At 37.2% G+C, this 26,614-nt stretch overlaps 1 protein-coding gene across 2 annotated transcripts in view; it reads right to left on the bottom strand.

The window, feature by feature from the left end:
- Nucleotides 1-26,614, bottom strand: part of fbxo11a (F-box protein 11a) — a 44,083-nt gene that overhangs the window by 10,192 nt on the left and 7,277 nt on the right. The window contains exons 2-12 of one of the 2 annotated variants that reach the window (XM_039658393.2): nucleotides 16,313-16,455; nucleotides 7,938-8,065; nucleotides 7,079-7,160; nucleotides 6,855-6,999; nucleotides 5,362-5,491; nucleotides 4,211-4,294; nucleotides 3,556-3,688; nucleotides 2,977-3,083; nucleotides 2,728-2,839; nucleotides 851-957; nucleotides 630-767 (exon numbers count right to left, since the gene is read on the bottom strand). In XM_039658393.2, coding sequence (XP_039514327.1) covers nucleotides 630-767; nucleotides 851-957; nucleotides 2,728-2,839; nucleotides 2,977-3,083; nucleotides 3,556-3,688; nucleotides 4,211-4,294; nucleotides 5,362-5,491; nucleotides 6,855-6,999; nucleotides 7,079-7,160; nucleotides 7,938-8,065; nucleotides 16,313-16,334 — 1,188 coding nt within the window. In that variant the 5' untranslated portion in view covers nucleotides 16,335-16,455. The remainder of the gene's footprint in view (nucleotides 1-629; nucleotides 768-850; nucleotides 958-2,727; nucleotides 2,840-2,976; nucleotides 3,084-3,555; nucleotides 3,689-4,210; nucleotides 4,295-5,361; nucleotides 5,492-6,854; nucleotides 7,000-7,078; nucleotides 7,161-7,937; nucleotides 8,066-16,312; nucleotides 16,456-26,614) is intronic. The other variant, XM_039658392.2, reaches the window with a different exon arrangement.

The following is a 26,614-nucleotide window of genomic DNA, read 5'->3' as shown; positions in this document are numbered from 1 at the left end:
GTGTACATACTGCAGAAAGAGTAAGAGTAGTATGATAATATGATCGTATTAATTACGTTAGTACTCCATTCCAGTGTTGCTATTAGCTAAATGACTAAATAACCATAATAGCTTTAACTATTAAAAAATATTGAAAATAAAACTGAAATAAAATTAAAAATATAATATTAGAACTTATTAGCAATTAACTGAAATAAAAGTACTAAAACAGAAGTAAAAATAAAGCTAAATAGAAATACTAATAAACACGGATATATAGTTAACATATAGTTAAACTTTTTTATTTATTTTTGAAATGGCCGATCGTTTCACTTGATAAGACCCTTATTCATCGTCTGGTGTCGTTTAAAGCTGCACTGAAACTCTCATTTGGACCTTGAACCGTTTGGACCCCATTGAAGTCCATTATATGGAGAAAATCGAAAATCCTTGAATGTTTTCATCAAAAACCTTAATTTCTTTTCGACTGAAGAAAGAAAGACATGGACATCTTGGATGACATGGGGGTGAGTAAATTATCAGCAAAAGTTTTTTTTTTTTAAATCAACTACTCCTTTAAGGCTGCCAAGACTCTCAACACACACACACACACTGTCATTGTGTAGTGCGAAGACACAAAGAGTTGTTACCATGCCGTGGTCAAACGTGAACACCCCGACATCTCTGCCGTGATGGATGTGGTTCCGTCTGATGATGGGATTGCCGTGGTTTTTCACCCAGATCCCCGCTAGAGCATTATTGGAGATCTCGTTGTCTTCGTAAATGCCCTGCAGAGCAAACGCAGAGATCGACGGCGTGACTCATCCGCTACAGAGGACCGATCTGACGGGATATTCGGGTTTCATATTACCTGCGCGTGGTCCGTGATATAGAGTCCTACATTCTCACAGTCGCTGATGTTACAGTGTTTGATCGTGGGTGAAGCTCCCTGGCCACTTACACACACTGCAGAGCCCACTGCACACAGATAACACACACGACCGTCAGCATCACACACACAACAGAGCTCAACAGCAAGTAAAAAATGCCATTTAAAATCTCTTAATACACAAGATATGAGTTTATGAACATGAGCTCATATCATCAAAATCTCACTTTGCATGTTAGACGGCTGCATTTGTGAAAAAGAAACACCTAACCCTAAAAAAATTCTAACAAAAGGTTTCTCAGCTGTTTATGAGAAAAGGAGAAATATGCAATTACTTAAGGGAAATGTTACTTATTTTTCGCATAAATATACTTGTAACCAATTGCTTTAATATATAATTGTACTTGAAGTCACTTATCTACCATGCAAATATGCTAATTATAATATTACATGGCATCAGGCACCAGTATTCCTGGTCTAGGAGGGATACAAAGGAGTAATGGTCATTTTAAAGACCTGACGGCCACCATTTTGCCTTTCTTGGAGTCAAACTTTAAGTACATCTGATACTACTGTAAACCACTGAGAAACCTTTTGTTAGAATTTTTTTGGGGTCAAGCCATATTTGCAGCTGACTATGTAATGAGTCTATATAATATATTAGTTTCACCTTTTAAGTTGAATTACTGAAATAGATGAACTTTTGCACGATGTTCACATTTTTCGAGTTTCACCTGTATATTTCATCTTCATTAACAATGTGGATTTTTATAAAGATCCGTTTTGGCCATTAACTTCTGAATGCGGCATTATGCATTAATATAAGGGGAGTTCTCCACATGAAAGTACACACTCAGAATTATGTAGTTCTTCACAAAAAGAGTGCATACTTATTTCGTAGTATAAATAGGCAAATTGGGATGCAGTATTTAAAAGCGAGTCCTTGAATCATTCATTCAAACAGAGTAAAAAAACAAGACATTTTGTCAGAATCTGTAGTAAATGACATATTTTGTTTAGTTTTCCATTCAGAAATGATACATTCATGTGCATAGAGCACTATATACACTTTACGCATGTCTACTGCATTCTGCCTTTATGTGGTTTAAGACTTTTGTCTATTCTAACTTTCTGCGCATTGTATGTTTTCCTGCTCTGCGAGAAGATCCAAAGTAAGGATTCAATTAGAGGCCGATACCGATACAAATATTTTTGGGTTTTAAAATCCGATATATATTGGCCAATATTTTTTTATATTAAATATTGTTGGATTTCACACACGTGTAAAAGAAAAGCGAACTTTTCTGCACAAAATACGTTTGATACTTTTTCTCTATGTCTAAATGTTCACTCCTCGCAAGTATACATTTCACAATGCAGGGACTGTAACTAGAGATATGCTAGTTATAAATACTGTAATAATTACTTTATTTAGGCTTTAGACTTTATTGTGGTTTCCAAGCTCATTAATGTTAACGTTAGCGGTCTTCCACTGATGATAGTGGCATTAGCTAGCTTTGTGGTTAGCTAGTCTATGATGAACCATAATTTAGCAATAGATAACATCATACTGCAAATTGTAAAACATACATTTTAAAGTATAACAGGCCAAAGAGAGATGATTAAAGCGTGTTTCGTCCGTTTTTATTTTATTTTTTAAATATTCATTTATCGGCCATTATAACTGCCGATACCGATATTATGGAAAATGCTTAATATCGGCCGATATATCGGTCTGGCTCTAGATTCAATGCACTTATGTACAGGGAGTGATGCACTATGACAGTATAGAAAATGTGATATAAATGGAGGGAAAACCAATTAATTTAGGGGGGTAGAAAGAAGCAAGCTGTGTTCACCTGTGCAGGTACTGCGGATGATGCAGTGGTCAATGATGGGACTGCAGTTGACCGTGATCTCCAGGCAGTGATGAGCGTTGTGATGTTGAGCTGATTTGTCATCAGGATTGAACTGCAACAAAGACCCATTATATGCACATGTGCCTAAAAACAGCCCTGCTGCAATAATGCCTTTTTGTTTTTCCTGTGCATGAGGGTGAGCACATTAGCTGAACTATTCCTAAACCTTCTTTTACTGAAGCAACTCACCTTTATTGTCATATATCCTACATACGCGTCCTCTGACCCCTCCATGAACACAAACGTTGAATCTCTAGTGTTCTCGATGATGACTTTATCCGCTACTTTCCCCGGAGCTGCAAAAGCACATGTACGATTAATATTTACACAGTTACACAGAAGAAAATCACACTACCATTCAAAAGTTTTTAGGAAATTATTACTTTTATTCAGCAAGGATGCATTAAATTGATCAAAAGTGGAAGTAAAGACATTTAAAATGTTACTAAATATTTCTATTTCAAATCAATGCTGTTTTTTAAACTTTCAATCTATGAAAGAATCGTGAAAAATCGATTGCCACAAAAATATGACTCTTTTTAACATTGAAAGTGATCAGAAATATTTACTGAGGATCATATTAGAGTGATTTCTGAAGGATAAGTAACATTTTACAATATATTCACATAGGAAAGAGTTATTTTTACAATATTTTGGATTAAATTCAGCCTTGGTGAGCATAAACGACTTCAAAAAAATTGAAGAAAACTTACAGACCCCAAACTTTTGAACAGTAGTGGACTTAAATGTTCACATATATTCTCATACCAGCGCCAATCATCGTGATGGGCGACTCGATGTAGATCCATTCATCTGTGTAGATCCCAGAGTGGACAAATATCAAACCGTCAAAGTGGGCTTCCTGAACCCCTCCCAGAGCGTCTTCAATGGTGTCGTAATACTGAGGAAAGAGTTCAAAGCAAAATTACAAAACAAATCATACTCGCTCGTAACTACAAAATAAATACTGAGCCATATTTGAACAAACTCCTAGCATTAGTTATTAAAGGGGCGATATGTAGAATTCAGAAACCCCTGTGAACTAACATGAACTCAAAAGATTGATAAATGCTTTAAATAAATACATGGCTCATTGGTAGTTCATGTTAGCTAATCCATTTCCTAATGTAAAAAATGAGACCTTATTGTACAGAAATTGCATGATCGGTGGTAAAAATCAACAAGACTTGCATGAAATATTTCTAGACATTGAAACATCATAAGGATTTTCATAGATAAATTTAAATCAGAAAACGTACACTTACATCTAGTTGTTTTTATTCTTATACATAAATGCATACATTTATTGAACGTTGCCCCTTGAGGCTGTGTTACTGTGATTTACCACAGCTCGGGGGTGTTTACGAAGTATAACATCATCCATATAATCCATAAACAAACCATATAATGATCTAGAACGTACCAGCATGTTTTCTCGTCCCTTGTATCTGGCCGGGTTACTGTAGAAATGTTCTGCGAAGCCCGGCTTCACGTGAGCACCTTTATACTGCGAACACAAAGATCAGGGATGTTTCTTCACTAATATACTCTCATAAAGCTCACTGATGAAACTAATGATTACTGACACATCAAGATCTCCCTAATTATCACATTACCACACCATCTGTCCACTTTTGGATCCTGGGGGAAAAAAGACTAAATCACTCAATTCTCATTCTCAGATTTGTATTGTTGTGCGTGCTCTTGAACACACAATATTTAATAGCTTCCCAGCAAGCACTTGCAGCCAAATGAGAACGACAAAAATAGCCCATTTAATTGTAAAAGGTCAGAGAGAGCATGGAAAATGGGCTCTAAATACTAGGGCTGTAATCTCCCAGTCGACTAGTTGATTCAATACATTCTGACTCAACCAAAATTCAGATTTTTCGATTTTTGATTCAGTCGATTTTTTGCCGTGTTAATTTCATCAGGTGGAAAGCACTAACTGCTAATGGGGGTGTTTTCAGAGTACCCCTGTTTCACAGGTAACCATCTGTCTTCAGAACACCCCCTTGTTTTCACTGTTTTTGGATTAGCCCAACCCAATGCCTAAACCTAATGTGCAATGTCCCACTGTTTGTATTTGTTTTGAGCCTTTGCTTTATTTTTCAGCTCTCGTTTTGATCTGATTTGTATAATAAATATACATGATAGTGTCTGTCAGTTATTATAACATACGCCAAAAACAATTGTCTAAATTATGTTGCATATTCCTCAACAGTTCTTATACTGATATCTCATAGTACTATTTTCGGAAATCATAAGCTAACTATAATATTGCGCAGGTGCACGTGATGCAACGCTGACAGACTCGAGTGTGTCATTTCAGTGCAAAAGAATTAGGTCAAAAACGATTTAACATACTTCAAATAGCCTACTAGTTTTACGTTTATTTCTAATTAATTTAGGCTACCAAGTCCTACGCAGCTAATTAATCAAATTTAGGCGGGGGGGGGGGGGGGGGGTTCGCTTAAAAGTTCATTTTTCTTTGGTGGATTACAGCCCTACTAAATACTTACTTATGTTTTTTTTATCCCAAAACGCATAACAAATGAATCAGGGGAACAGTACCAGTTGCTGAAAGCTCTCCTTCCAGGGATTGGGCTGTTCATGCTCCTCTGGGTTGATCTGGAAGAACTTCCCAGACTCGGGGTGCATCATGGGACGCGTGTACTCGAAAACCTCCATGTAGAGTCTCTTCCTGCAAACCAGATGAGAAGAATCGAGATCAATGACCCTTACGCTAAAACTCCCAGAAAAAAAGCTTCAATGGGGTTCAAGAGCAGCTTAATTTGATTCATATCCATGAATCAGTTCAAAAGAGGTTAAAAACTGGGATTCATTTATTTGAGCAATCACTCAAATCTGTTCAAAGAAATTTCCATGAGGACTTTTTTATTTAATAAATTGTTGAAGGAGATAATTATGGCTGTTTGTGTATTGTATTGGTACATCTTTAAAATGCTCCAACATACTTTCTTAAGCTCGAGTGACAAAAAAAAGTTTTTGATTTTAAGAAATTTCATTACATGGACCCAAATAATCGTATTGACGGCTCAATCGGAGTGAAAAGCCTTCATGTGAACACCTTAATCGATCTGACTGACCTCAACCCCAATGAAATTTTGATCCGAATGAAAGGGAATGCGCAGACCCGAAATAATCTGATCAACAGTGGAGAGAAATGCGCATATTTACATTAAGTTACTGGAACGTGCGTACAGTATGTTTATGCATGTCTCGTGTCTTATGAACTGTGGCTTTCTTCAGTTCTGGATCGGATATTTGGAATGCATGTAATGCACATGTAAATGAATCAAACTGAATGTTTAGGCTTTATATAAACACAACTTTCAGAATCTGAAATCGGATTCATTACGATCGACATGAAAATTAGTCCATTTACGTAGCCCTCAAACCGTATTCACTTTATAGCCCTTAATCCTGTAATTGTGGACAAATATGGCCACAGAGGACTCAGGTGGGATCCTAATTTTTATTTATTATAAATGTTAGATCACTGTCTTCGATAAAGTTTTGTCTATCCATTTATGGTGTTTTTATTTTATTTTGGGGGTAATTTTTAATTTATTTACTTTAAAAAGTACCATATTTTCGATGTAAATTATGCTTATTTTTTATGTTTTATTTTTAAAAAAATTTTTTAACTACATTAAAATATCATTCCAATAAGTTCTTTAGCAAAAACCTAAAGATGAAGTGACTTTGCCGTCACCTGGTGTCTTATTTTGGCTTATTTTACAGTTTTTCCCATTCATTTCTATGGGTGCCCATTTTCGACGCAAATACAAGAGGGTTTTTTTCACCCACTTAACATTGTAGAATTGAGTCAAAAAAAAAAGTGTGTTTGTTCAGGAGGCAAACTTAGGAAAAGTAACCAAGTCTTGTACCGCTCAGATCAAGGGAAGTATTTTTTTTAAATAAATCAAAACTATTTTGCCCACATTTGTCCAGAATACGGTTTCAGGGCTAATCTGATCTAAACATTTGAAATCTTTTTGGCTAAAAAAGGCTGTTTTATTGATCAAGTCGTCCAAACTTACCAGAGGATGGGGTCGTTGGCTAGTTCACTAAATCGTTTACACACACAAGCCGCTCGGCAAAGGTCCTGCTCCAACAGATAGGAGAATATTTTTAGGACCACCTCGTCTGGAAGCTTCACCTGCAGATACTGCTCCGCTGGGGTGACTGGGACACAAGAGAACTGGCGTTAATGAAAAGACATGACGCTGATATATCACTGCATTTCAAATCTGATGTCCATTACCAGGCAAATCTAGTGATTTTCCCGACACTCTGGCACGTTTTGCCCGATGCCCAAAGTTTTCTGTTGTTGATGTGGAAGCACCCTTTGAATAAGAAGAGTTTTCACCTGTTAGTTACAGCACATACAAAACACATTCATGCTGTTTTTTTTTATTTTATGCATGTAGGAACCTATCATTTCAGCAATGCAGAAAACCCAAAGGGAGTCGCAGAATCCAGTCTTAAAATTTTAATTTACAGTACAATGTGGAATGTCAAGGAATCTGGCAAATTTTGGATGAATTAATCAAAAGTAGGGCTGTACAATTAAATCACGATACGGACTAGAGTTTGTGAATATTAAAGCGTGAAAATAAATACATTCCACATTGCACATTCTTTAAAAAAATTAAATAAAAAATTTATTAATTCAATTAGTTCATTTTTCTGATTGTGTTTTAATGGTTTAAATGTTAAGAATTTCAGAAAAAAAATAAAACCAAATTTGAGAAAAGAAATTCAGGTCCTTAAAAATATATTTTTTTAAGGACCTGAATTTCTTTTCTCAAATTTGGTTTTATTTTTTTTATAATAAAAAAAAATAAATAAATATATATATTTTTTTACTTTAAATAAATTGATGTTAAATTGTACAAGTTTTATTATTTAAATTAATTAGACATGCTTTTTAATATAATTTTAAAAAATATAATAAAATGGGTAAAATGAAATTTGGGGGAAAAATAAAACAAACAATTTCATAGGGCCCTGTGCACTAAAACTGCCTAAATTAATATTGCAGCCAATCTTTATGCACACTACACTTCTAATCTCAAACGCTTCCTGACATGATACGTTGATGCTGAGCAGCATTTACGCACCTCCATGTTGGTCTTTGTTGGACAAGCTGTTCTCTTCGGTAACAGAGATTTTCTTCGAAGTTGGTACGGACTATTTTGAGCGCCTTGACCAGATTCTTCTGCAACCATCTCGGCAGGATCTGCCTCATCTGGAAGAAAAAAAATGTTAAATTACATTTAACAAACACCAAGCGTTTAAAAAATAAATAAAAAAAGTTTCAAGCAAACACATAAAGTGGGAATTCATCCACATACACACATCTCTAACTGAAACGTCTCAGATCTTAGATAGACAAATTTGCAAATATTATTTTTAATAACATTTCTGGACAGAAGCCCCAGCGGCATTTAATTCCAACTAACTATGTCTTCTATATAGTATGCAAATTACCATATAGATCATCCCATGTAATAAAGCACTAAAGATTCAGTGGGGGAAAATATGCATCAAAAAAAAGACATTCTCCCACCAATAAATAGTCTCGTCAACGTACTTTTCACACTCTTTCTGAACCATGGGAGGACAATGATCACTTACAGCTAGGATAATAAACATGCACAATCCCAAAGGCTGTTCCACACATTACGAAGAGCAGTTGTGTTCCTTCACTGGTATAATATCGTCATTAGAAATAACAAAAGAAACTGCATCCACTCTACTAAATCAATTCCTGGTGTCTGGCCTCAATCCTCCAGACCAGAGTGTGTTTCCTCAACCAACTCAAACACATCCAAGTCAACATATGTTGAATGTATAATCAATATTTGCATAATTGTTTTAACAAACATCCAAAGTGTCAGTGAAATTGGTGATCGCAGCTCAAACAATAGCAATTATGATTATGACAATTTTGTGTCTTGCTAAGGGACACATTGGTGTCTCACAGTGGATTCGAACTAGGGGTGTGACGATTAAAATGTCTCCACGATCTGCTTTTGAAGAAATATCGTAGTATCGTATTACAGTGCATTCTATCAGTTCAGTTCTGGCGCCTCCGTCTCTCAACTGTACAACGTGACGTAGTAGCCTACACATGATCACACGTTAATGAATAGGTACGGGACACTGCAATTCACAAAAGTTCATTATTTGCATAAGCCTTGCCGGTTAAACATTTAATTCACGCGCTGATGCGCTGTTCTAACGTGCGCTTTCCTGACCGCATAACCCCCGACGCTCACGTGCACTAGAAGCCTGTCAAACAGCGCCTGAATACTGGACTAAGTTATCCTTCGAGTCTTATTATGCTAATACTGTTAAATACACACAAACACAATGTTTACATAAACAGGCTACGTCTAAAGTGAAAGCAAACATTTGAGAGAATATCTGGTGTAATATGCGTCTATATTAAACGCGTCGCGTGCTGGTCTAAAAGCGACAGGAATAAATACTGCCGCTTGTCCTTAAAGGGATAGTTCACAAAAAAAAATAAAAAATCCGTCATTATTTACTCACTCTAATGTTGTTCCAAACTAGGGATGCACCGAATATTCGGCCACCGAAAATTTTCGGCCGAAAATGGCCCAAAAGTGCATTTTCGGTTTTCGGCCGAAAGACTTTTATCACCGAAACAATACGGCCGAAATGTTGTGATGACGCAAACAGAAACCGCGACCTGCACGTGCTTGTCTGAAGCAACATGTTTGCGGTGCGGACGTATTTCAGTGAATCTGAACCCGCGAGGAGACGGAAGCCTTGTTTATCCACCTATATCTGCTCTAAACAATGCGCGCCGCCATGACAACGACTCCGGATGCGAGCGGGTCAAGTAACTGTGGAGACTCGCGCTGCGGAGGCAGGCGAAAGTATGCGCAAGTCTCCTCAGACAGCGCGCACACCGCTCCAAACGGTCGAGGCGTTTTACTGGACCCGCTCTCCGTTGTACTATTCCTTGAAACGACAGGGGACGACTCAAGTAACTAGGTAATTAGGTAATTAGGAATCGGTGAGAAGAAGAAAGATAAACACATGACAATGTTTATTTTTTAGTATACCACCACCAATACAAAAATAATCATGTAAAACCCAGTAAACCCTGAGATTATTACTTGTGACATTACAAAAAATATATATATGGGAACATGTATGTATAGAACTAAATGCTCTCTTAAATATTTTCTACATTCACTAAACATGTTTTGTTAAGTTTCATGTACATTTGTATTAATCATGGACCTTTGTTCATTTAAAAAGGCTTTTTATGCTATTGTATGCTACATTTTTAAAATGTAAGAAACTAATTTAGACGTGCAAAGGGTGCTGGTGTGATGAGAAGAAGTTTGCACTCGGCTTTGTTTTTGAGAGAACATTTAATTTTAAAACCTTTCTGCAGGCCATTAGATTATTATTTAATGTACACATGAGTGGGGTCAAAAACATTTTAGTTTGAATTTTATTTTATACTGTGCATTGTGCTAAATAAATATTTGCATAATTTGTAATTTATTTATTTATATTAATTTATGCAATTGCAATGCCTTGATTTTAGTAACGTTTGTACACAGTCATAGCCATAAATGCAATGATACTGATAATTGGCATAATTTCTTTCGGTGTTTCGGTTTTCGGTTTTCGGCCTTGGTTTCCTCTTTTTCGGTTTTCGGTTTCGGCCAAGAATTTTCATTTCGGTGCATCCCTATTCCAAACCTGTATTAATTTCTTTCTTGTGCTGAACACAAAAGACATTTTTTTTTAATGTGGGTAACCAAACAGTTGCTGGTCCCCATTCACTTCCAGGAGAGAACCTATAAAAAAAAAACTATAAGGGGACCAGCAAATGTTACCCACATTATTCAAAATAACTTTTATTTTCAACAGAAGAAAGAAACTTATTCGGGTTTAAAACATCTCGAGAGAGTAAATTAAGACAATTTTCATTTTTGAGGGAACTATCCCTTTAGTGTTAATAAAAAAATAAAATAAAAAAAACACAAGGAGAAAATCACTCACTGACTGAGAACTTTAATATAGCTTTAATAAGAATCAATAATTTATACAGTGAAGTCTATGTAGTGTTTTAATTTCATATTTGTCCATTTAATTACTTCAATGCTACTGCTAAATACACCTACTGCATCAGAAAAAATAAAGCACTATTTATTTAATATAAATATTAATTTGTGTAATGTTTATCTTGTCTTATTTTTTTAATAACAAAGAAAATAATGACAAAGATTTTTATCTTCGCCAATGGCCTAAATGTATGCCTTTGATACCCAAGGCTTTGTTTTTAACATAGGGACATAAGTTTGGCTGTAATGAACAGCCACTTGCAAAATATTAAAACCAACTTGAAAAAGAATCGTGATAAAAAATCGTGATCGTGATTTTCCTAAAAAAATCGTGATATGATATTTTTTCCATATCGCCCACCCCTAATTCGAACCCGGGTCTCTCACACCAAAGGCATGTGTCCTATCCACTGCGCCATCACCATCCAATAGCAACTTTAATAATTTAAGCCGAATGAAAGATTAAGGACACGGCAGTCCTCGTCCTGATGCACTTCCAGAGATAAACGCTCAGATCAGCAAAAGGTGGAACAACTTGGACTTAATGACATAATGAAATCATATTGCTCATTTCTTGAACTGGGCAAATGTCTATTGTCCATCTATGTATGAACTGATTGTTTGTTCTTTACTGTTATCGTGAAGCATCCTTGAACTTGGGAAAGCCGCTATATAAATTAAACATATATTATTATTATATCAAGGCACTGTACGACACGCTTGTAAGACTGTGCCAAAACAGTTGGAAACAGTGAAGGAAAGCAGCAGAGAGGCCGTGACCCGAGGCACAAGGAAAAACACAAGGCTGATCTCCTCGGCAGCTGTAGCAAGCGGAGCAGGTGACGCCGCACGCGGGTCACGAGAGACTGAAGTTGAACGGGCCGACAATAACACCCGTCCGGGGGGGGGGGTTAGCCGTGTGGCATCCCTTTGATGACATGAAACCAGAGACAAGCGCCGTCCGAACACACACCGTATTTCCTCACCAGACTCCAGCGACTCAAACGCCACCTCAAATAGAAACGTCAGATTCATGTCAGAGAATGCTAATAGAACACAAAAGCCACGGTTTTATTTCGGCAACATTATCATCACACAGCGATATTTGCCAAGTTACTAAAATAAATATGGTGATCTAAATATTTTTTAAGTCTGGCCGACTCAAAGAAATGTGGAGATTAGGGGTGGCACGGTACATGAAAAAACACCCGAACCGTTCGGTTCGCTTGTCTCGGTTAAAGATTAAAAGAAAAAAATAACAAGAACCGTACAGAACCGAAAACCGTGACACTAAAACCGTGATACAAACCGAACCGTTGGTTTCGTGAACCGTGCCACCCCTAGTGGAGATGTACTTCACATTTAAACAGCATCTTATGCTGCTACCTTCTTGGTTAGGAGGAAAAATGCTATGAGGACCAAATTTTGTGCTGATGATCAATCATATGACGTGTAACATGGCACATACACCATTTGCCAGCTTTGTCATGTTTCTGAGAAGCACCACTGATCAGTAGAAACCATTGATTACCTGAAGTTTACAAGCCACATGTTGTGCATTTTTACAAACTATATATATATATATATATCGACCGATATATCGGTTATCGGCTTTCAAATATAAAGAATTATCGTTATCGGCCAAAATTTTCATATATATTAGGGATGCACCGATATGAAAATTTTGGCCGATACCGATAATTCTTTAAATTTGAAAGCCGATAACCGATATATCGGTCGAAATTTTCATACCAAAATTTTCATATCGGTGCATCCCTAATATATATATATATATATATATATATATATTAGGGATGCACCGATATGAAAATTTTGGCCGATACCGATAATTCTTTAAATTTGAAAGCCGATAACCGATATATCGGTCGAAATTTTCATACCAAAATTTTCATATCGGTGCATCCCTAATATATATATATATATATATATATATATATTAGGGATGCACCGATATGAAAATTTTGGCCGATACCGATAATTCTTTATATTTGAAAGCCGATAACCGATATATCGGTAGATAAATTAAATTTAAATCCAAATTTTTGTATAATTTTGAGAGCCTTATTACAAAAACAAGTCTCACAATTAAACCATTTCCCAAGCGCACAATTATAATGATGTTCTCATTTTAGTGTTATGTAGCCGATATGACAGATTTGCATTGCACATGTTGTACCAATCTGTATTTTCATATTTTGAAGAGATTTCAATCATATTTCAAGAAATTCAAAAACATAAACAGTTCTCAACACGTGTCTCAGCTGAAGGGAATAATACATTATTTATCGGCTTTAAAGGACAACTCCGGCGCAAAATGAACCTTTGGTCTAATTACACATTGTTACCTAGTCAACCGTTATCTGAGATTTTTTTTCATGATTGCCGAATCTAAATAGTTTTATCTATTAAAACAGTTTAGCCTATAATGCTAGTATAACGCTAGTCTATAGGGCATAGAGTAATGACAAATAAAATTCGCTTTTTATTACCACTAACAAGGCTCAAAATAGCCCCACACTAACACGGTAGCACAATAAGGATCCCTGTATGCAAAACGAAGCATTGAGAACTTTGTCAGTGTCCATACAGTTTAATAAGAAGATATTTTATACACACAGTCAACTTCACGAATACAGGAAGAAGCCATCTTTAAAATATAGTCTCTACCAGTCGATCAACGAACGCTGATCCAAGTGCGCTGAACTGTGCAGAATCTTATATGGTCCATTGTTTCCGGAAGAAACACAAACACGAACCATTTTCTTCTCTTTAAGATGTACATGTTGCCTACTGTTCGCGCTCACATTATCACTTTATTCACATCTCACCAGCGCACTTGGATCGGCGTTCGTAGATCGACTGGTAGAGACTATTTTTCAAAGATGGCTTCTTCCTGTATTCGTGAAGTTGACTGTGTGTATAAAATATCTTCTTATTAAACGGTATGGACACTGACAAAGTTCTCAATGCTTCGGTTTGAATGTATGGATCCTTATTGTGCTACCGTGTTACTGTGGGGCTATTTTGAGCCTTGTTAGTGGTAATAAAAAGCGCTTTTTATTTGTCATTACTCTATGCCCTATAGACTAGCATTATACTAGCGTTATAGGCTAAACTGTTTTTATAGATAAAACTATTTACATTCGGCAATCATGAAAAAAAATCTCAGATAACGGTTGACTAGGTAACAATGTGTAATTAGACCAAAGGTTCATTTTGCGCCGGAGTTGTCCTTTAATATATCGGCCACATTTTCTTACCAGGCCGATAACGATAACATTAAAAACGAACATATATCGGCCGACACCGATATGGTGGCCGATATATCGTGCATCCCTAATATATATATATTTTTTTTTCTTTTTTAGGGCTGTCAAACGGTTAATCGCATCCAAAATAAAAGTTTGTGTTTACATAATATATGTGGGTGCACTGTATAGCCTACTAATTACTTTACCCCACCTCTCCACGTTAAACTAGTCCAGTCCAAATAGGGCTTAATAAAGATCTCTTTCTGTTCCCCCCAAAAGCACGAAAGTCAGAGTTTTGGTGCAGTATTTTTGGGTGAACTAGTCCTTTAATTGTCCAAATGCTCAGATAAGGCTTCATAATTGATGGGATCTCTAAAGGCCACATCTGACAATACTCTCACTCGCAACAGCACAATATTGCAGTAATATTCTCAATGGTCATTGCTATGGTAACCAGGTCATATACAGGACAGCATCTCCACAGGCGTGTCTGTTGTTAATTCTTCATTTCTAGCATTGACTTGTACACTGTACAAAAACGAGTAAAGTCAAATGAAACTGCAAAACAACTGCTTGTAAAACGAAACTTGTAATGTCGATTATACAGTTTATTTAACTGACATTTTGTTCATGATGACCGTCACTGATTTCTAAGCGAATAGTAACACAGTGAATTACCACCCAGAACATACAACAACCTCAGTGGCAAAGTCTGTTAGCACAGATTTGCATCACATCACCACATAATGCATTTCTAAATTTGCACTGTCGATTGCCAAGTTCAGTTTTCAGCTCTAAGTGCATTTAGACAATAAACATGCTGTTTAACTATCAGCTATTAGCAAACAAATACAACAGCGAGCCACATTTGTAACTCAATACACTGAGATGAGCGTCAGGAGTCGGGACAAAGGTTAAAGATTGAGGTGCAAAGCGTTTCACTCAAATTTAGCATCATTCTCATCAATAACATCAAGACAATCTGACATCTCAAATCTGTAGCGAACAACCCTAGAGCCAATCAAGACAGCTCTGGCAGTATCCATACACTATGAGACTATATAAATGAAAATACACAACAAATAGGTTCAGGTAGAGCAAGAATGGACACTTAAAGGAGTAGTTCACTTTTAAAAAAAACTTTTGCTGATAATTTACTCACCCCCATGTCATCCAAGATGTCCATGTCTTTCTTTCTTCAGTCGAAAAGAAATTAAGGTTTTTGATGAAAACATTCCAGGATTTTTCACCATATAATGGACTTCAATGGGGTCCAAACAGTTCAAGGTCCAAATGAGAGTTTCAGTGCAGCTTCAAAGGGCTTTAAATGACACCAGACGATGAATAAGGGTCTTATCTAGCGAAACCATTGCTCATTTCAAAAATAAATATTACGTTTTATAAGCTCAAATGGTCGCCTTACTCTGTTCTGTGATGTGCGTTCGTGACTCTCCTGTTTGAACTTGTTCATCAAAATGAACAAATCTTTTTTCGTGTCATTTGGTTCATTCAAGATTTGTTCACTTTAATGAACGAGTTCGAACAGGAGAGTCACGAACGCATCACAGAACAGAGCAAGGCGTCCATTTGTGCTTATAAAACTTAAACTTTGTTCTTTGTTTTGTTGTTACATGAGCGATCGTTTCGAACAGTTTGCAGTTTGCACTGAAACTGTCTTTTGGACCTTGAACCGTTTGGTTCCCATTGAAGTCCATTATATGGAGAAAAATCCTGGAATATTTTCATCAAAAACTTAATTTCTTTTCGACTAAAGAAAGAAAGACATGGACATCTTGAATGACATGGGGGTGAGTAAAATATCAGCAAAAGTTTTTTTTTCTAAAGTGAACTACTCCTTTAAAGCGATACTAATATACATCTCAAGAGATTGAAACTGCTGATTTAAATTCAGTGTGGTTAAAGGTAAAAGTCACAGTCATCCAAACGCCACATTTCAAATTAGCATCAATATTACCACAAGACTGCCGCCAAACACATGCTCAGCTGTAACACGACACGCTCTTTATTATACTACCAAGCATGTTGTGTGTGTGGGGAGGGGAGGTTTTTATTAATAAAGCATTATAATCTGTAGTAAGTCTAGTTTACCTTCAGGTGAGTTGAATGCCATTCAGCACGGAGGATCATCCGTGAGTGAGAATCCTGCAAACGCAGCGCTGTTGCTCTGGTTGCACCGGGGGCTCTCCAGGGCTACTAGTCCAGTAACCACTACAAACACGGTGTCCCACCAACTAGTTCAACACAACAGACAGCATGTTGTCTCCAAACAAAGGTGATCCAGAATTTTCCTTTTTTTCTAATTGTGGAAATGTTATTATTGAAAGAAGCGCGTAATATTATGCAACTCATACTGAGCAGTGTCCTGCAAGCGTCTAAGAAGTTTAAAACAGCCTTTTTATCATTAGACTGTAAAGTTAATTAAGAGACTACAATGTAATAATGCACATGTAAGAGTTTTATGCAAAAGAGCTAAAGAAATTATTCAGATTTCCCACATTTAAATGTATTAAAGGTGCACTATGTAAATTTTAATGTTGAAAATACATTTTTACAATACATGCCAGAATTTTTATTAGTATCGGCGGCATTTCCGATACTAGTAACTCGATTCAAACACCATCGCGATCTTCTTGCATTTCGTCTGTCTATTAAACCTTTGACAAAAAAGAATAGAATCTAATGCCATTCTGATTTGTTCGTTTCTTATGAATGCATAAAAGTGACCAGTTGGATATAAACTAATGCAAATAGATGGTAACATTTGCATTATTAAACATTTGGGTCAGGTTTACGTGTATTTGTCAAATTGTTTTAAGCACTTCATGACTACTTAGAGCTTTTCTGTCTCTGCTAAAGCAGCATCTCAACAAATTAATTACTTTATAATGAAATGGCAACATGGACTGTAGTGTTGTGTATTCAAACCGTTTCGCTGTCAGTGTTTTAAATGCGTATCAGAAGTGTCAGCGCTCTCCGTGCTGCATGTTACAACAGCCTCACGTTACAATAACCAAAACGCGGTGCCAGTGATAGTTATTAAATGTCCTCTAGAGGCCGCTCTCGCTCTGTGTAATGCCAGAAGTCTCTTCTCAGCGCTCTGATACTGTGTAATGACACCATAGCTAGTCTTCTCAGCCGTTCCAGCAACAGACGCAACCCGGAAAAACTATCGTATGGTTTTGCCGATAACAATAGTTCCACTATCGGTAGGGCTGGGCGATAAAACGATAACGATAATTATCGCGATATAATTTTTCTCGATATAACGATATCAAGAGGTCGATAAATGTTCGATAATGTTAATGCGCCAAAAGCGGAACGAAACTCATTTGAACCGCGCACGCCACACGGAGCATTTATCCGCTCGGCTCAAAGTCCAAACGGCAGTGAGCGCAGCGCGAGCTCGCTAGAGCAGACGCGATTGCTTTGATCATCTCGCTCAAGACATCCAGCGAGAAGCGCTTGAGTTCAGCGAAGAACACAGATGTCAAGTTTAAACCAGTTTAGGGCAGATAAAACACCGCTGACAAAAAGGAGAAACACTGCGTGCAACGATCCAGTCAGAATCTAAATTGATACTGAATCCATTTAGCCTACCATGGATTTACTGTAAGGTTAGCCAAGTAATATTAACTGCACCATGAATGTGGGATATACATATTTAATGGTATAATATTTTTAATGTAGACAATTCATTAAATGTCTTATGGAATATAAGTACATCATTTAATAATGTATTTAACTGTTAGGCCACTGTTTTCATACAAATACCACAGAAACCATAAAGTTACATTTTGCCATGATAGTGAGGTGCTAAGTTATAGGCTATTCCTGGTTTTATCTGTGGTTATCATCTAAATGCATGAGACTGGATGACCAATGGTTAATTTTAATACAACTCAGTCAGAATATTACATTTTACCAAATAAAAATGTGGTCGTTACATTAAAAAAAAAAAAACCCCAAAAAACAGATGTTACTGTTTTTGTTAATGAACATAAATTTAACATTAGCTTAGTATTAGCTTGAGTTAGGATGCAGATTTATTGTCAACTCACTATCAAATATGCATTTTGAGATAAAACATATTTAAAAAAATTTCATATAATTTTAATATTGCAGCCTGCACTGCAAACTGTGCTGAAGAAATATTTTTCTATTGAGATATTTATTTTAAGGAAAAATGTTTGAATGTTCTACCTCATAAATGTTCACCTGTTTGGCAACTGTTTGTCATGATATGTTCTGACAATGAAGAGTAGTTTAAAACCACAATTTACGCTCTGGTTAATACAACTTTCACTTAGGAGCAAAAATCTGCCTTTAAACTTGAAAGAAATAAAGATTTGACATATATCGTGATAATTATCGATATCGACTGATATAAAAAAATTATCGCGATAATTTTTTTTGGCCATATCGCCCAGCCCTAACTATCGGTACCAATATATCGGCAAACCCGATGAATCGGTCGACATCTAGTAAGAAGAACCTTATTAATCCGCACACTCACGCAGAGCCGAAGCACAACCAAAACAATATTCTTGAGTAAAATGCATGCAGTTTTTTTTTAACCACGTAAAGGCCAAATGTTACATAGTGTAGGCAACTTCACATAATCAGTGCTGAAAAAGTGCGGAAAAAAAATAATGCACAGGTTATAAGACTAGACATAAAATCTCACACAAAGCTAGCCAAATTTTGGCCAATTCGAATGCAAATTTGAATTTTACCAAAATATTTTTGCAACATATTATCATTTAAACCCATTCATCCAAAAACAGAAGAAGAAAAAAAAGAGAAACCTAGTAAATCCCACTTAAACGACACACTAAAAGAGCTTCTATTTCTTGAGAAAGTCTCACACTGGGAGTACGCCTGACCGACAGCATGTTAAGCTTCACTGAATAATAGCGTTTAAACAATATGTAATGTCTGAATCACAATACTGGATTGCCCCACCTTTCATTAATATTCTTTTCAGACTATAGCCACTAAACTTCAAAGACATACATGACCCCCTACAGGACACGCATGAATAGATGTAGAATGGGGTTTAGATGTTATCAGCTCAAGTGATTTGACTGAATGAAGCTTGTGAGATTCACTGGTCCATTACAGCATTAGTTCATCAGCAAACTAATTTTTACTACAAGTTTGTGTGGAAATTAACATTATTGAGAAACATTTACATCATTTATGCATTTGGCAGATCCAAAGAGACTTGCATTGCATTGCTTTGCAGTTATAAATTGTATTCATGCATTCCCTAGGAATCAAACCCATGATCTTGCTAGTGCACAATAGTATAAATACATAAGATTACCACTGGGAAACAGAAGAAACATCTAACTGGTAGTTACCAAGCCCCTGGTGTGAACTTCATGCCCCAAATTTAAGCAAAAACTCGACTTGTAAACCTTGCTGTCGCTAAACACCACACACACCCTCTAAGTTACGTGTAACTCTCAGTCCAATCTGGCCCATCCTGTTTGAAAGCTCTGCAGTTTGACCCAGTTTTCGTAAGAAAGATACACTCCAGCTTATTTCCAAACATTACCTTGAGGTGCCCCAGTGGAGCCGACCACATAAAACTACCGTAACACTTCCTGTTGCATCAATCCTATAATTTACAAACCCTGAAGATGTGTCCGGGGCGAACTGCAGCACACCACCAATGCAATAAACACATCTGACAAAAAGAAAGCATACATCCTGGAGTATTATATTACCACGACAGTAAATTTAGTTTTCTGGAAGCTGAAGCACCTGCTATGAGAAGGCCTTCTGTTGATCATCTCAGTGTTTCGGATTATGGTGATAAGATATGGGAATTATGGGACATTAGGACTAAGCTACATTATATATAATGCCAACTGTTGCCACATTTATAGGAGATTCTGCTAATGTGGAGGAAAATGGGCAAACGTAGGACAAACTAGGTCTGCAAAAAATTGTTTAATAAAATTATATTATTATGGCTGGATATTGCCACAAATTTTACAATTTGATTTGATTTCAATCCACAACCTTGAGATTTGTCAATTCTGATTAGAGCCCGACCGATAAAGGATTTTGAAGGCCGATACCGATACAAATATTTTTTGGTTTTAAAATCCGATATATCGGCCGATATTTTTTATTTTTTTATTTCAGAAACGCGCAACAAAACATTAACAGATTTCCTTTAAAATTTTTAGTTATTTATAAATTTTAACTAAAATAATATGATAATGCATTTTAAAAAGAAACTTGTTTCTTTTATTGTCACAACAGAACAGACTGATGATATTGGCATTAGCTAGCTATGGTTAGCTAGTCAATGAGTGTTTAGCTTGCCGACAGGAACGGTGTAGAGTGCCCTCTGGTGGACAAACTATACAACTCCAACACTCATGACATGGTTCAAGCGTGTTTCGTCCGTTTTTATATTATCTTTTAAATATTAATTTATCGGCCATTATAACTGCCGATACCGATAGTATGGAAAATGCCTAATATCGGCCTACCGATATATCGGTCTGGCTCTAATTCTGATTTCGGTTCAATTCAATATTGATTCTTTTGGATATATACAAGTAAAGTAAAGTACAAGGCAAATTTTCTCAATGGAAAAAAAATCCCTCTAAAATGCTGTAAACTATACAGGGAACCCTGCTGGTACATTACTATAATATTAATGCTTAAAAATAACTTTAGGGGTCAAACGGATCGTTGTTGATCCGTGATTCGTACGGACCAGGCCCCACGGTTCGGCATGCTTGTGATCAATTGATGGTTCGCAAAGCCATTATCATTATATTGGGTCCGTGCATTCGGTCTTAAAGTGACAGCAGCCTATAAATACCTGATGTTATCAGTCATTAATGTTAATCAATCAAGAAAACACAGCTTTAACAAAGATTAATCTATAATAAATGTATAAAGTGAACAGAATTTTTACATTTAATTACATTTCTGTACCCAAAAATGAATAGTAAGACATAACTTTATTTGTAACTTTGTTATATTGCATTTATTAGGGCCCAAGCCCTGAAAGGGCGAAGGCCCTATTGTTTTCCTTAGGATTATTCTTTTCTATTATTATTATTATTATTATTATTATTATTATTATTATTTTTCTTACGACTATTCGGGCACTTTTGGGGCCCTTAACATGCTCGAAAACTCTTGAAACTTTGCACACGGGTCAGAACCCGCGGCCATCAGAGCCGGGCTGAAGATGGTACCTGGGCGTGGCAGGGGGGCTCGTCAGCGCCCCCTGGAATGGGGTCCGAACACTTGGTCCATAACTCAAACACGCTTGCATGTAATAATATGAAACTCGGTACACATGTTGATCTCATCGTTTCATCTATACCTCGCGCTTTTACTTTTTACCCCAGCCCAACAGGAAGTCGGCTATTGAGGTTTGTTTGTAAAACGCTCGCAATGTTATTTGAAATACTCCTCCTAGAGCTTTGATCCAAATTCGACGATACTCGGTCAGCGTAAAGTGAAGACATTGAGGATGAAAGCTTGTGTGGGGATTTTTGATATCTCGAACGGTTTGGCCGTGGCGAGGAAACGAAATCATGGCGAGAAACGTGAAACATGAAGTTTGTTATAACTTCAGCATACATTAACTGATCTTGATGAAACTTCAGCAGTATGTTCGCTGTAAGAGGACGATCACATGGATGTGACTATTGTGAGTCAAAGTTATAGCGCCACCAACTGGCAGCAGGAAGTGTGTCACTTTCAAAATGCTTTGATATCACCCTTTTATTTTTACCCGATTTGCTTCAAACTTCATATGTATAATGTAAACATACGGCAGATGTAGACCTGTGAATGGATTCTTGATATCTTTGAAGATGTTGCCGTGGCGACGCATCAAACTTTACCCTTCTTTTAGGATGCTTTTAGGATGCTTTTGAGACCCTTAGCATGCTTCAAAATGCATGAAACTCGACAGACACATCACATTTATTAGCCAGTAGACACGTGCAATGTTTCAGAAACGGGCGTGGTGAGGGCTCAGTAGCGCCACCTTTTGACAAAAGTAGGGTTGTTAGTTTTATCTACAGTTACAAAAATCGGTATGTATATTGTACTCCTCGAGCCGGACAACTTTCTAATTGACACTCATTAGCTAGGACCCACAGAAAGTCAGATATGTTTGTTTGAATGTGGTCTTGCTTAATCTGAGCCTACATCTCTGTCTTTGCCTGTCTGTGTATGTGTGTGTGTTTGTAGGGGGAGGGGTCTTAACCATTTCACTCCTGTGTGTATGGCCTGCATAAAAAATAAATGCCTTAAGCCTGGTATTTTTTTAAATAAGTTTTTTATTTTTTATAAGTAAAGGCATATAACCAGTTTAATTGTAGTGCATTAATAGTTTTATATAATTAGTTTATTAATTAAATTAACTTGGTCCATAAACTTGATCTGAAAATTTGGTCCATAAATCAAACACACTTGCATGTAATAATATGACTTGAGTGTTAATCACATCATGTTTTCAGTTTGAATTTAAAATATATAAATTATGTAAAAAAAATAAAGTTGATCCAGCTGGAGCGCAGGCTGAGAATAGCGCTGTCATGACTGGATCACGAGATCATCAGTCATGCCCTCTCATACCTTACGCGCACACCACGCCCACTTACATCAGATCACATCAACATGTCAGCCGGAGGGATAACGAGGGTCGTCGTCGCTTTTGGATTCAAGAATTTCTTACAACAAGATGGCAAAAGAACAGCGCTTTGCAAGACATGCAACGTTAAGATCGCGGACAGTCAGATGACAACCTCCAATTTCGTCCGTCATTTGAAGAGCCATTCTGCCCACTGTGCCCAGTAAGTGCTTGTCAATTTGTTAATGTTATCTGGTTAGCTCGTTCGTAGTTAGCTAGCTAATGTAAGTTAAAGGAGAACTCCGGCGCAAAATTACACATTGTTACCTAGTCAACCGTTATCTGAGATTTGTTTTCATGACTGCCGAATGTAAATAGTTTTATCTATAAAAACAGTTTAGCCTATAAGTGACGTCCGACATTCTGCATATTGTGTTATTTTGTTAAGCCCCACTAAAGGCATAAAAAACTGTAAAGCACAATCAAGTTTTCACACTATATTCCAAGACTTCTAAAGTCATTCAATAGCTTAATGTGTGGTAAAATTAATATTTTAGTCTCTAAGTTAAAGTTAACGGAAAGTCATCTCGCCTCAGTCATTCTCCATGCATCAGCATTAGCGCGTCGCGTTCGGTTGCGACAGTAACACGACGACACTCTCTTCAAGATCAGTGTTCCCAATATTATACTTTATTTGTAGATAAGGCATAAAGGTCTATGATTTGCATAAAATGACTATCTTGCTGGAGTGGAGTTTATTGCCCTTTAGAATACACTAAGCATTAGTGCTGCACGATTAATTATATCGCAGTCGTAATAGCGATCTCAAACCTATGCAATTATATAACGCAAAATGCCGCGATTTTATATGAAATAAACAAAGTAGGGCTATTAGCGCAGCATCTCTTCTTTTTTGTCATCCTTTGACTAGTGTTACAAGATCCCCCTCTTATTGGTTCAAATGCCTTTTCGCATTTTGCACGACAAGAAGTGAAAAGCTGCCTGTGAGTGCCCTAGATTAGAATAGATGAGACTCGCATAATGCGCATGCACTGACCGTGTGCCAGCCCAGAATAAACAGTTCTCTTTCGAGCTTGAACGAACAATAGCACACACAATTATGCCAAAATGTGATTTTGTCTAGTATCTTCATAACATAAGAAAAGTCTATGGACGAAAAGAGTTGTGCTATGAGGCGCGTGTGAGATCCGCGTCTCGGCAACGGGTGCTCTTAAAGGGCCAGCAGCGAATAAAGCGTTCTTTCAGTAAAGTTAAAAGAACAAAGGGAAATTAGAAAATTACTCACTGATCTTGAGTAAAGAACTTTTGTAGCTTTAATAATGATTATTATATATATAATTTATGATTCAGGCAGCGCAGACTGTTTGATAACTTTATTCAATTTCTGTACCTGTTAAGACAGGAAGGGCACAGGTAAATATGTTTTTTATTATGGGTTTATGTGGGGATTGTTTGAAGTTCACTTAATTTAAAAGCTGTTATATATTTTTTTTAAGCGTAATAATTTTTTAAAAAGTTGATGGCTTTCAATTGATGGAATCACTGTAATGTTGGTTTGGTTGATGGTTTATTGATCATTATAGGTGTTATCAATCATTTATTGTTGTTGTTGTTTTTAGTTTGAGTTGAGAAATAAACATTAATCTGTGTGTGCATTTTACTTTAGAACCAAGCAAGTTGGACTCATGAAACCATTTTATTATATCGGAGTCGCAAATCGCAATTGCAATATTGGCTCAATAATGGCAATATGACATTTTCCCAAATCGTGCAGCCCTACTAAGCATAGATTATAGATACCATCCCTTCGCTATGTTCTTTTCAATGTGAAGCGTTGCGTGCTGTGACTTGGTGTTGCTTCAAGTGCATCATTCTGCACACGGGATGCGCATGATTGCTTATAATACTTTGGGGAGACAAGGGGGCGTGGCCTAAGGGAATAGCACTCGTGATGTTAAGTGATGTTACCCCGCCATCGCTGATACAACCTTTAGCAGTCATGTTTTTGCTTCTTGAGAGAGAGAGAAAGTGTGTGTGTGTGTGTGAGCAATGGCGGTTCTAGGCGGGGCCTGGGGGGGCCAGTGCCCCTGCGACAACAAGCTTGGACCCCCTTGTGGCCCCCTAAATGTGGAGTCAGTGTGAAATATTTTTTTATAGTGTGTCACGCATTGAGCATGACAGTCACTCGTTTCAGTCTTTTGTCTCACACTCCCGTCACACATTGTATTTCTCATGCGGAAAAACTATTAATAATATATTTAATATACGCAATTTCTCTGGCCGCGCCGCTCTCACGTGAGAATCAAGCGCGTCTCGCCTGGAGTTCAGCAGTCGACCCTGCTACGCATCAGCCAATCAAAAAAAGAGAAGTGCTACTACATTGGTTGTTAGTTTTATCTACAGTTACAAAAATCGGTATATACATTGTACTCCTCAAGCCGTACAACTTTCTAATACATAGTCATTAGCTCGGACCAAGAGGAAGTCAGATATTTTGGTCTGAATATGGTGAGCCTCTCTCTGAGCCTACGTCCCTGTATGGCAAGCCCTTTTAACATTTAAAAGCTAAGTTTGCCTGTCCGGAATTAACATTGTAGATATCAACAACGTCTTTCTGTCTATTCGTAATTACATTTTGGATAGTTTGTATTATCATTTAAGATATCTGTAACATAATTGTGACTAGTCGAAATGACAGAGTATGGCAAGCCGTTTTAACATTTAATCATAAAAGGGCCAAAGCCTTCGGCACCGCCACCCGGGTGCATTTAGGTAACTAAAGGAACCGGGGTTGCGGTGCCACCGGCTTGGGCCCGCCATCGCTGCTCGCAGCTATATTTATTATTATTATTATTATTTATACGACTATTCGGGCACTTTTGGGGCCCTTAACATGCTCAAAAACTCTTGAAACTTAGCACACGGGTCAGAACCCGCGGCCATCAGGGCCGGGCTGAAGATGGTACCCGGGCGTGGCAGGGGGGCTAGACAGCGCCCCCTGGAACGGGGTCCGAAAACTTGGTCCATAAATCAAACACGCTTGCATGTAATAATATGAAACTCGGTGCACATATAGATCTCATCGTTCATATATACCTCATACTATTACTTTTTACCCCAGCCCAACAGGAAGTCGGTTACTTAGGGTTGTTCATAAAACACTCGCAATGGAATTTGAAGTACTACTCCTAGAGAATTCAAACACACGGCACGAAACTCGGTCAGCATGAAGTCAAGGCATTGACGATGAAAGTTTGCGAGGGGATTTTTGATATCTCGAACGGTTTGGCCATGGCGAGGAAACGAAATTATGGCGAGAAACGTGAAACAGGAAGTGTGTTATAACTTCAGCATACATTAACTGATCTTGATGAAACTTCAGCAGTGTGTTCGCTGTAAGAGGACGATCACATGGATGTGACTATTGTGAGTCAGAGTTATAGCGCCACCAACTGGTAGCAGGAAGTGTGTCACTTTCAAAATGCTTTGAACTCACCCTTTTATTTTTTCCCGATGTGCTTCAAACTTAATCTGTATAATGTAAATACATAGCAGAAGAAGACCTGTGAATGGATTCTTGATATCTTTGATACTGTTGCCGTGGCAACGCATCAAACTTTAAAATTCTTTTTTTTATGATTTTGAGACTCTTAGCGGCTTTTGGGGCCCTTAACGGGTTTGAAAACTCTTGAAACTTTGCACACAGGTCAGATCCCACAGCCATCAGAGCCGGGCTGAAGATGGTACCT

This window comes from Pimephales promelas, chromosome 11 (genome assembly GCF_988280905.1).
Source record: "Pimephales promelas chromosome 11, fPimPro1.hap1.1, whole genome shotgun sequence".
NCBI classification, from domain to species: Eukaryota; Metazoa; Chordata; class Actinopteri; order Cypriniformes; family Leuciscidae; genus Pimephales; species Pimephales promelas.
This window is presented reverse-complemented; position numbering and strand designations above follow the sequence as displayed.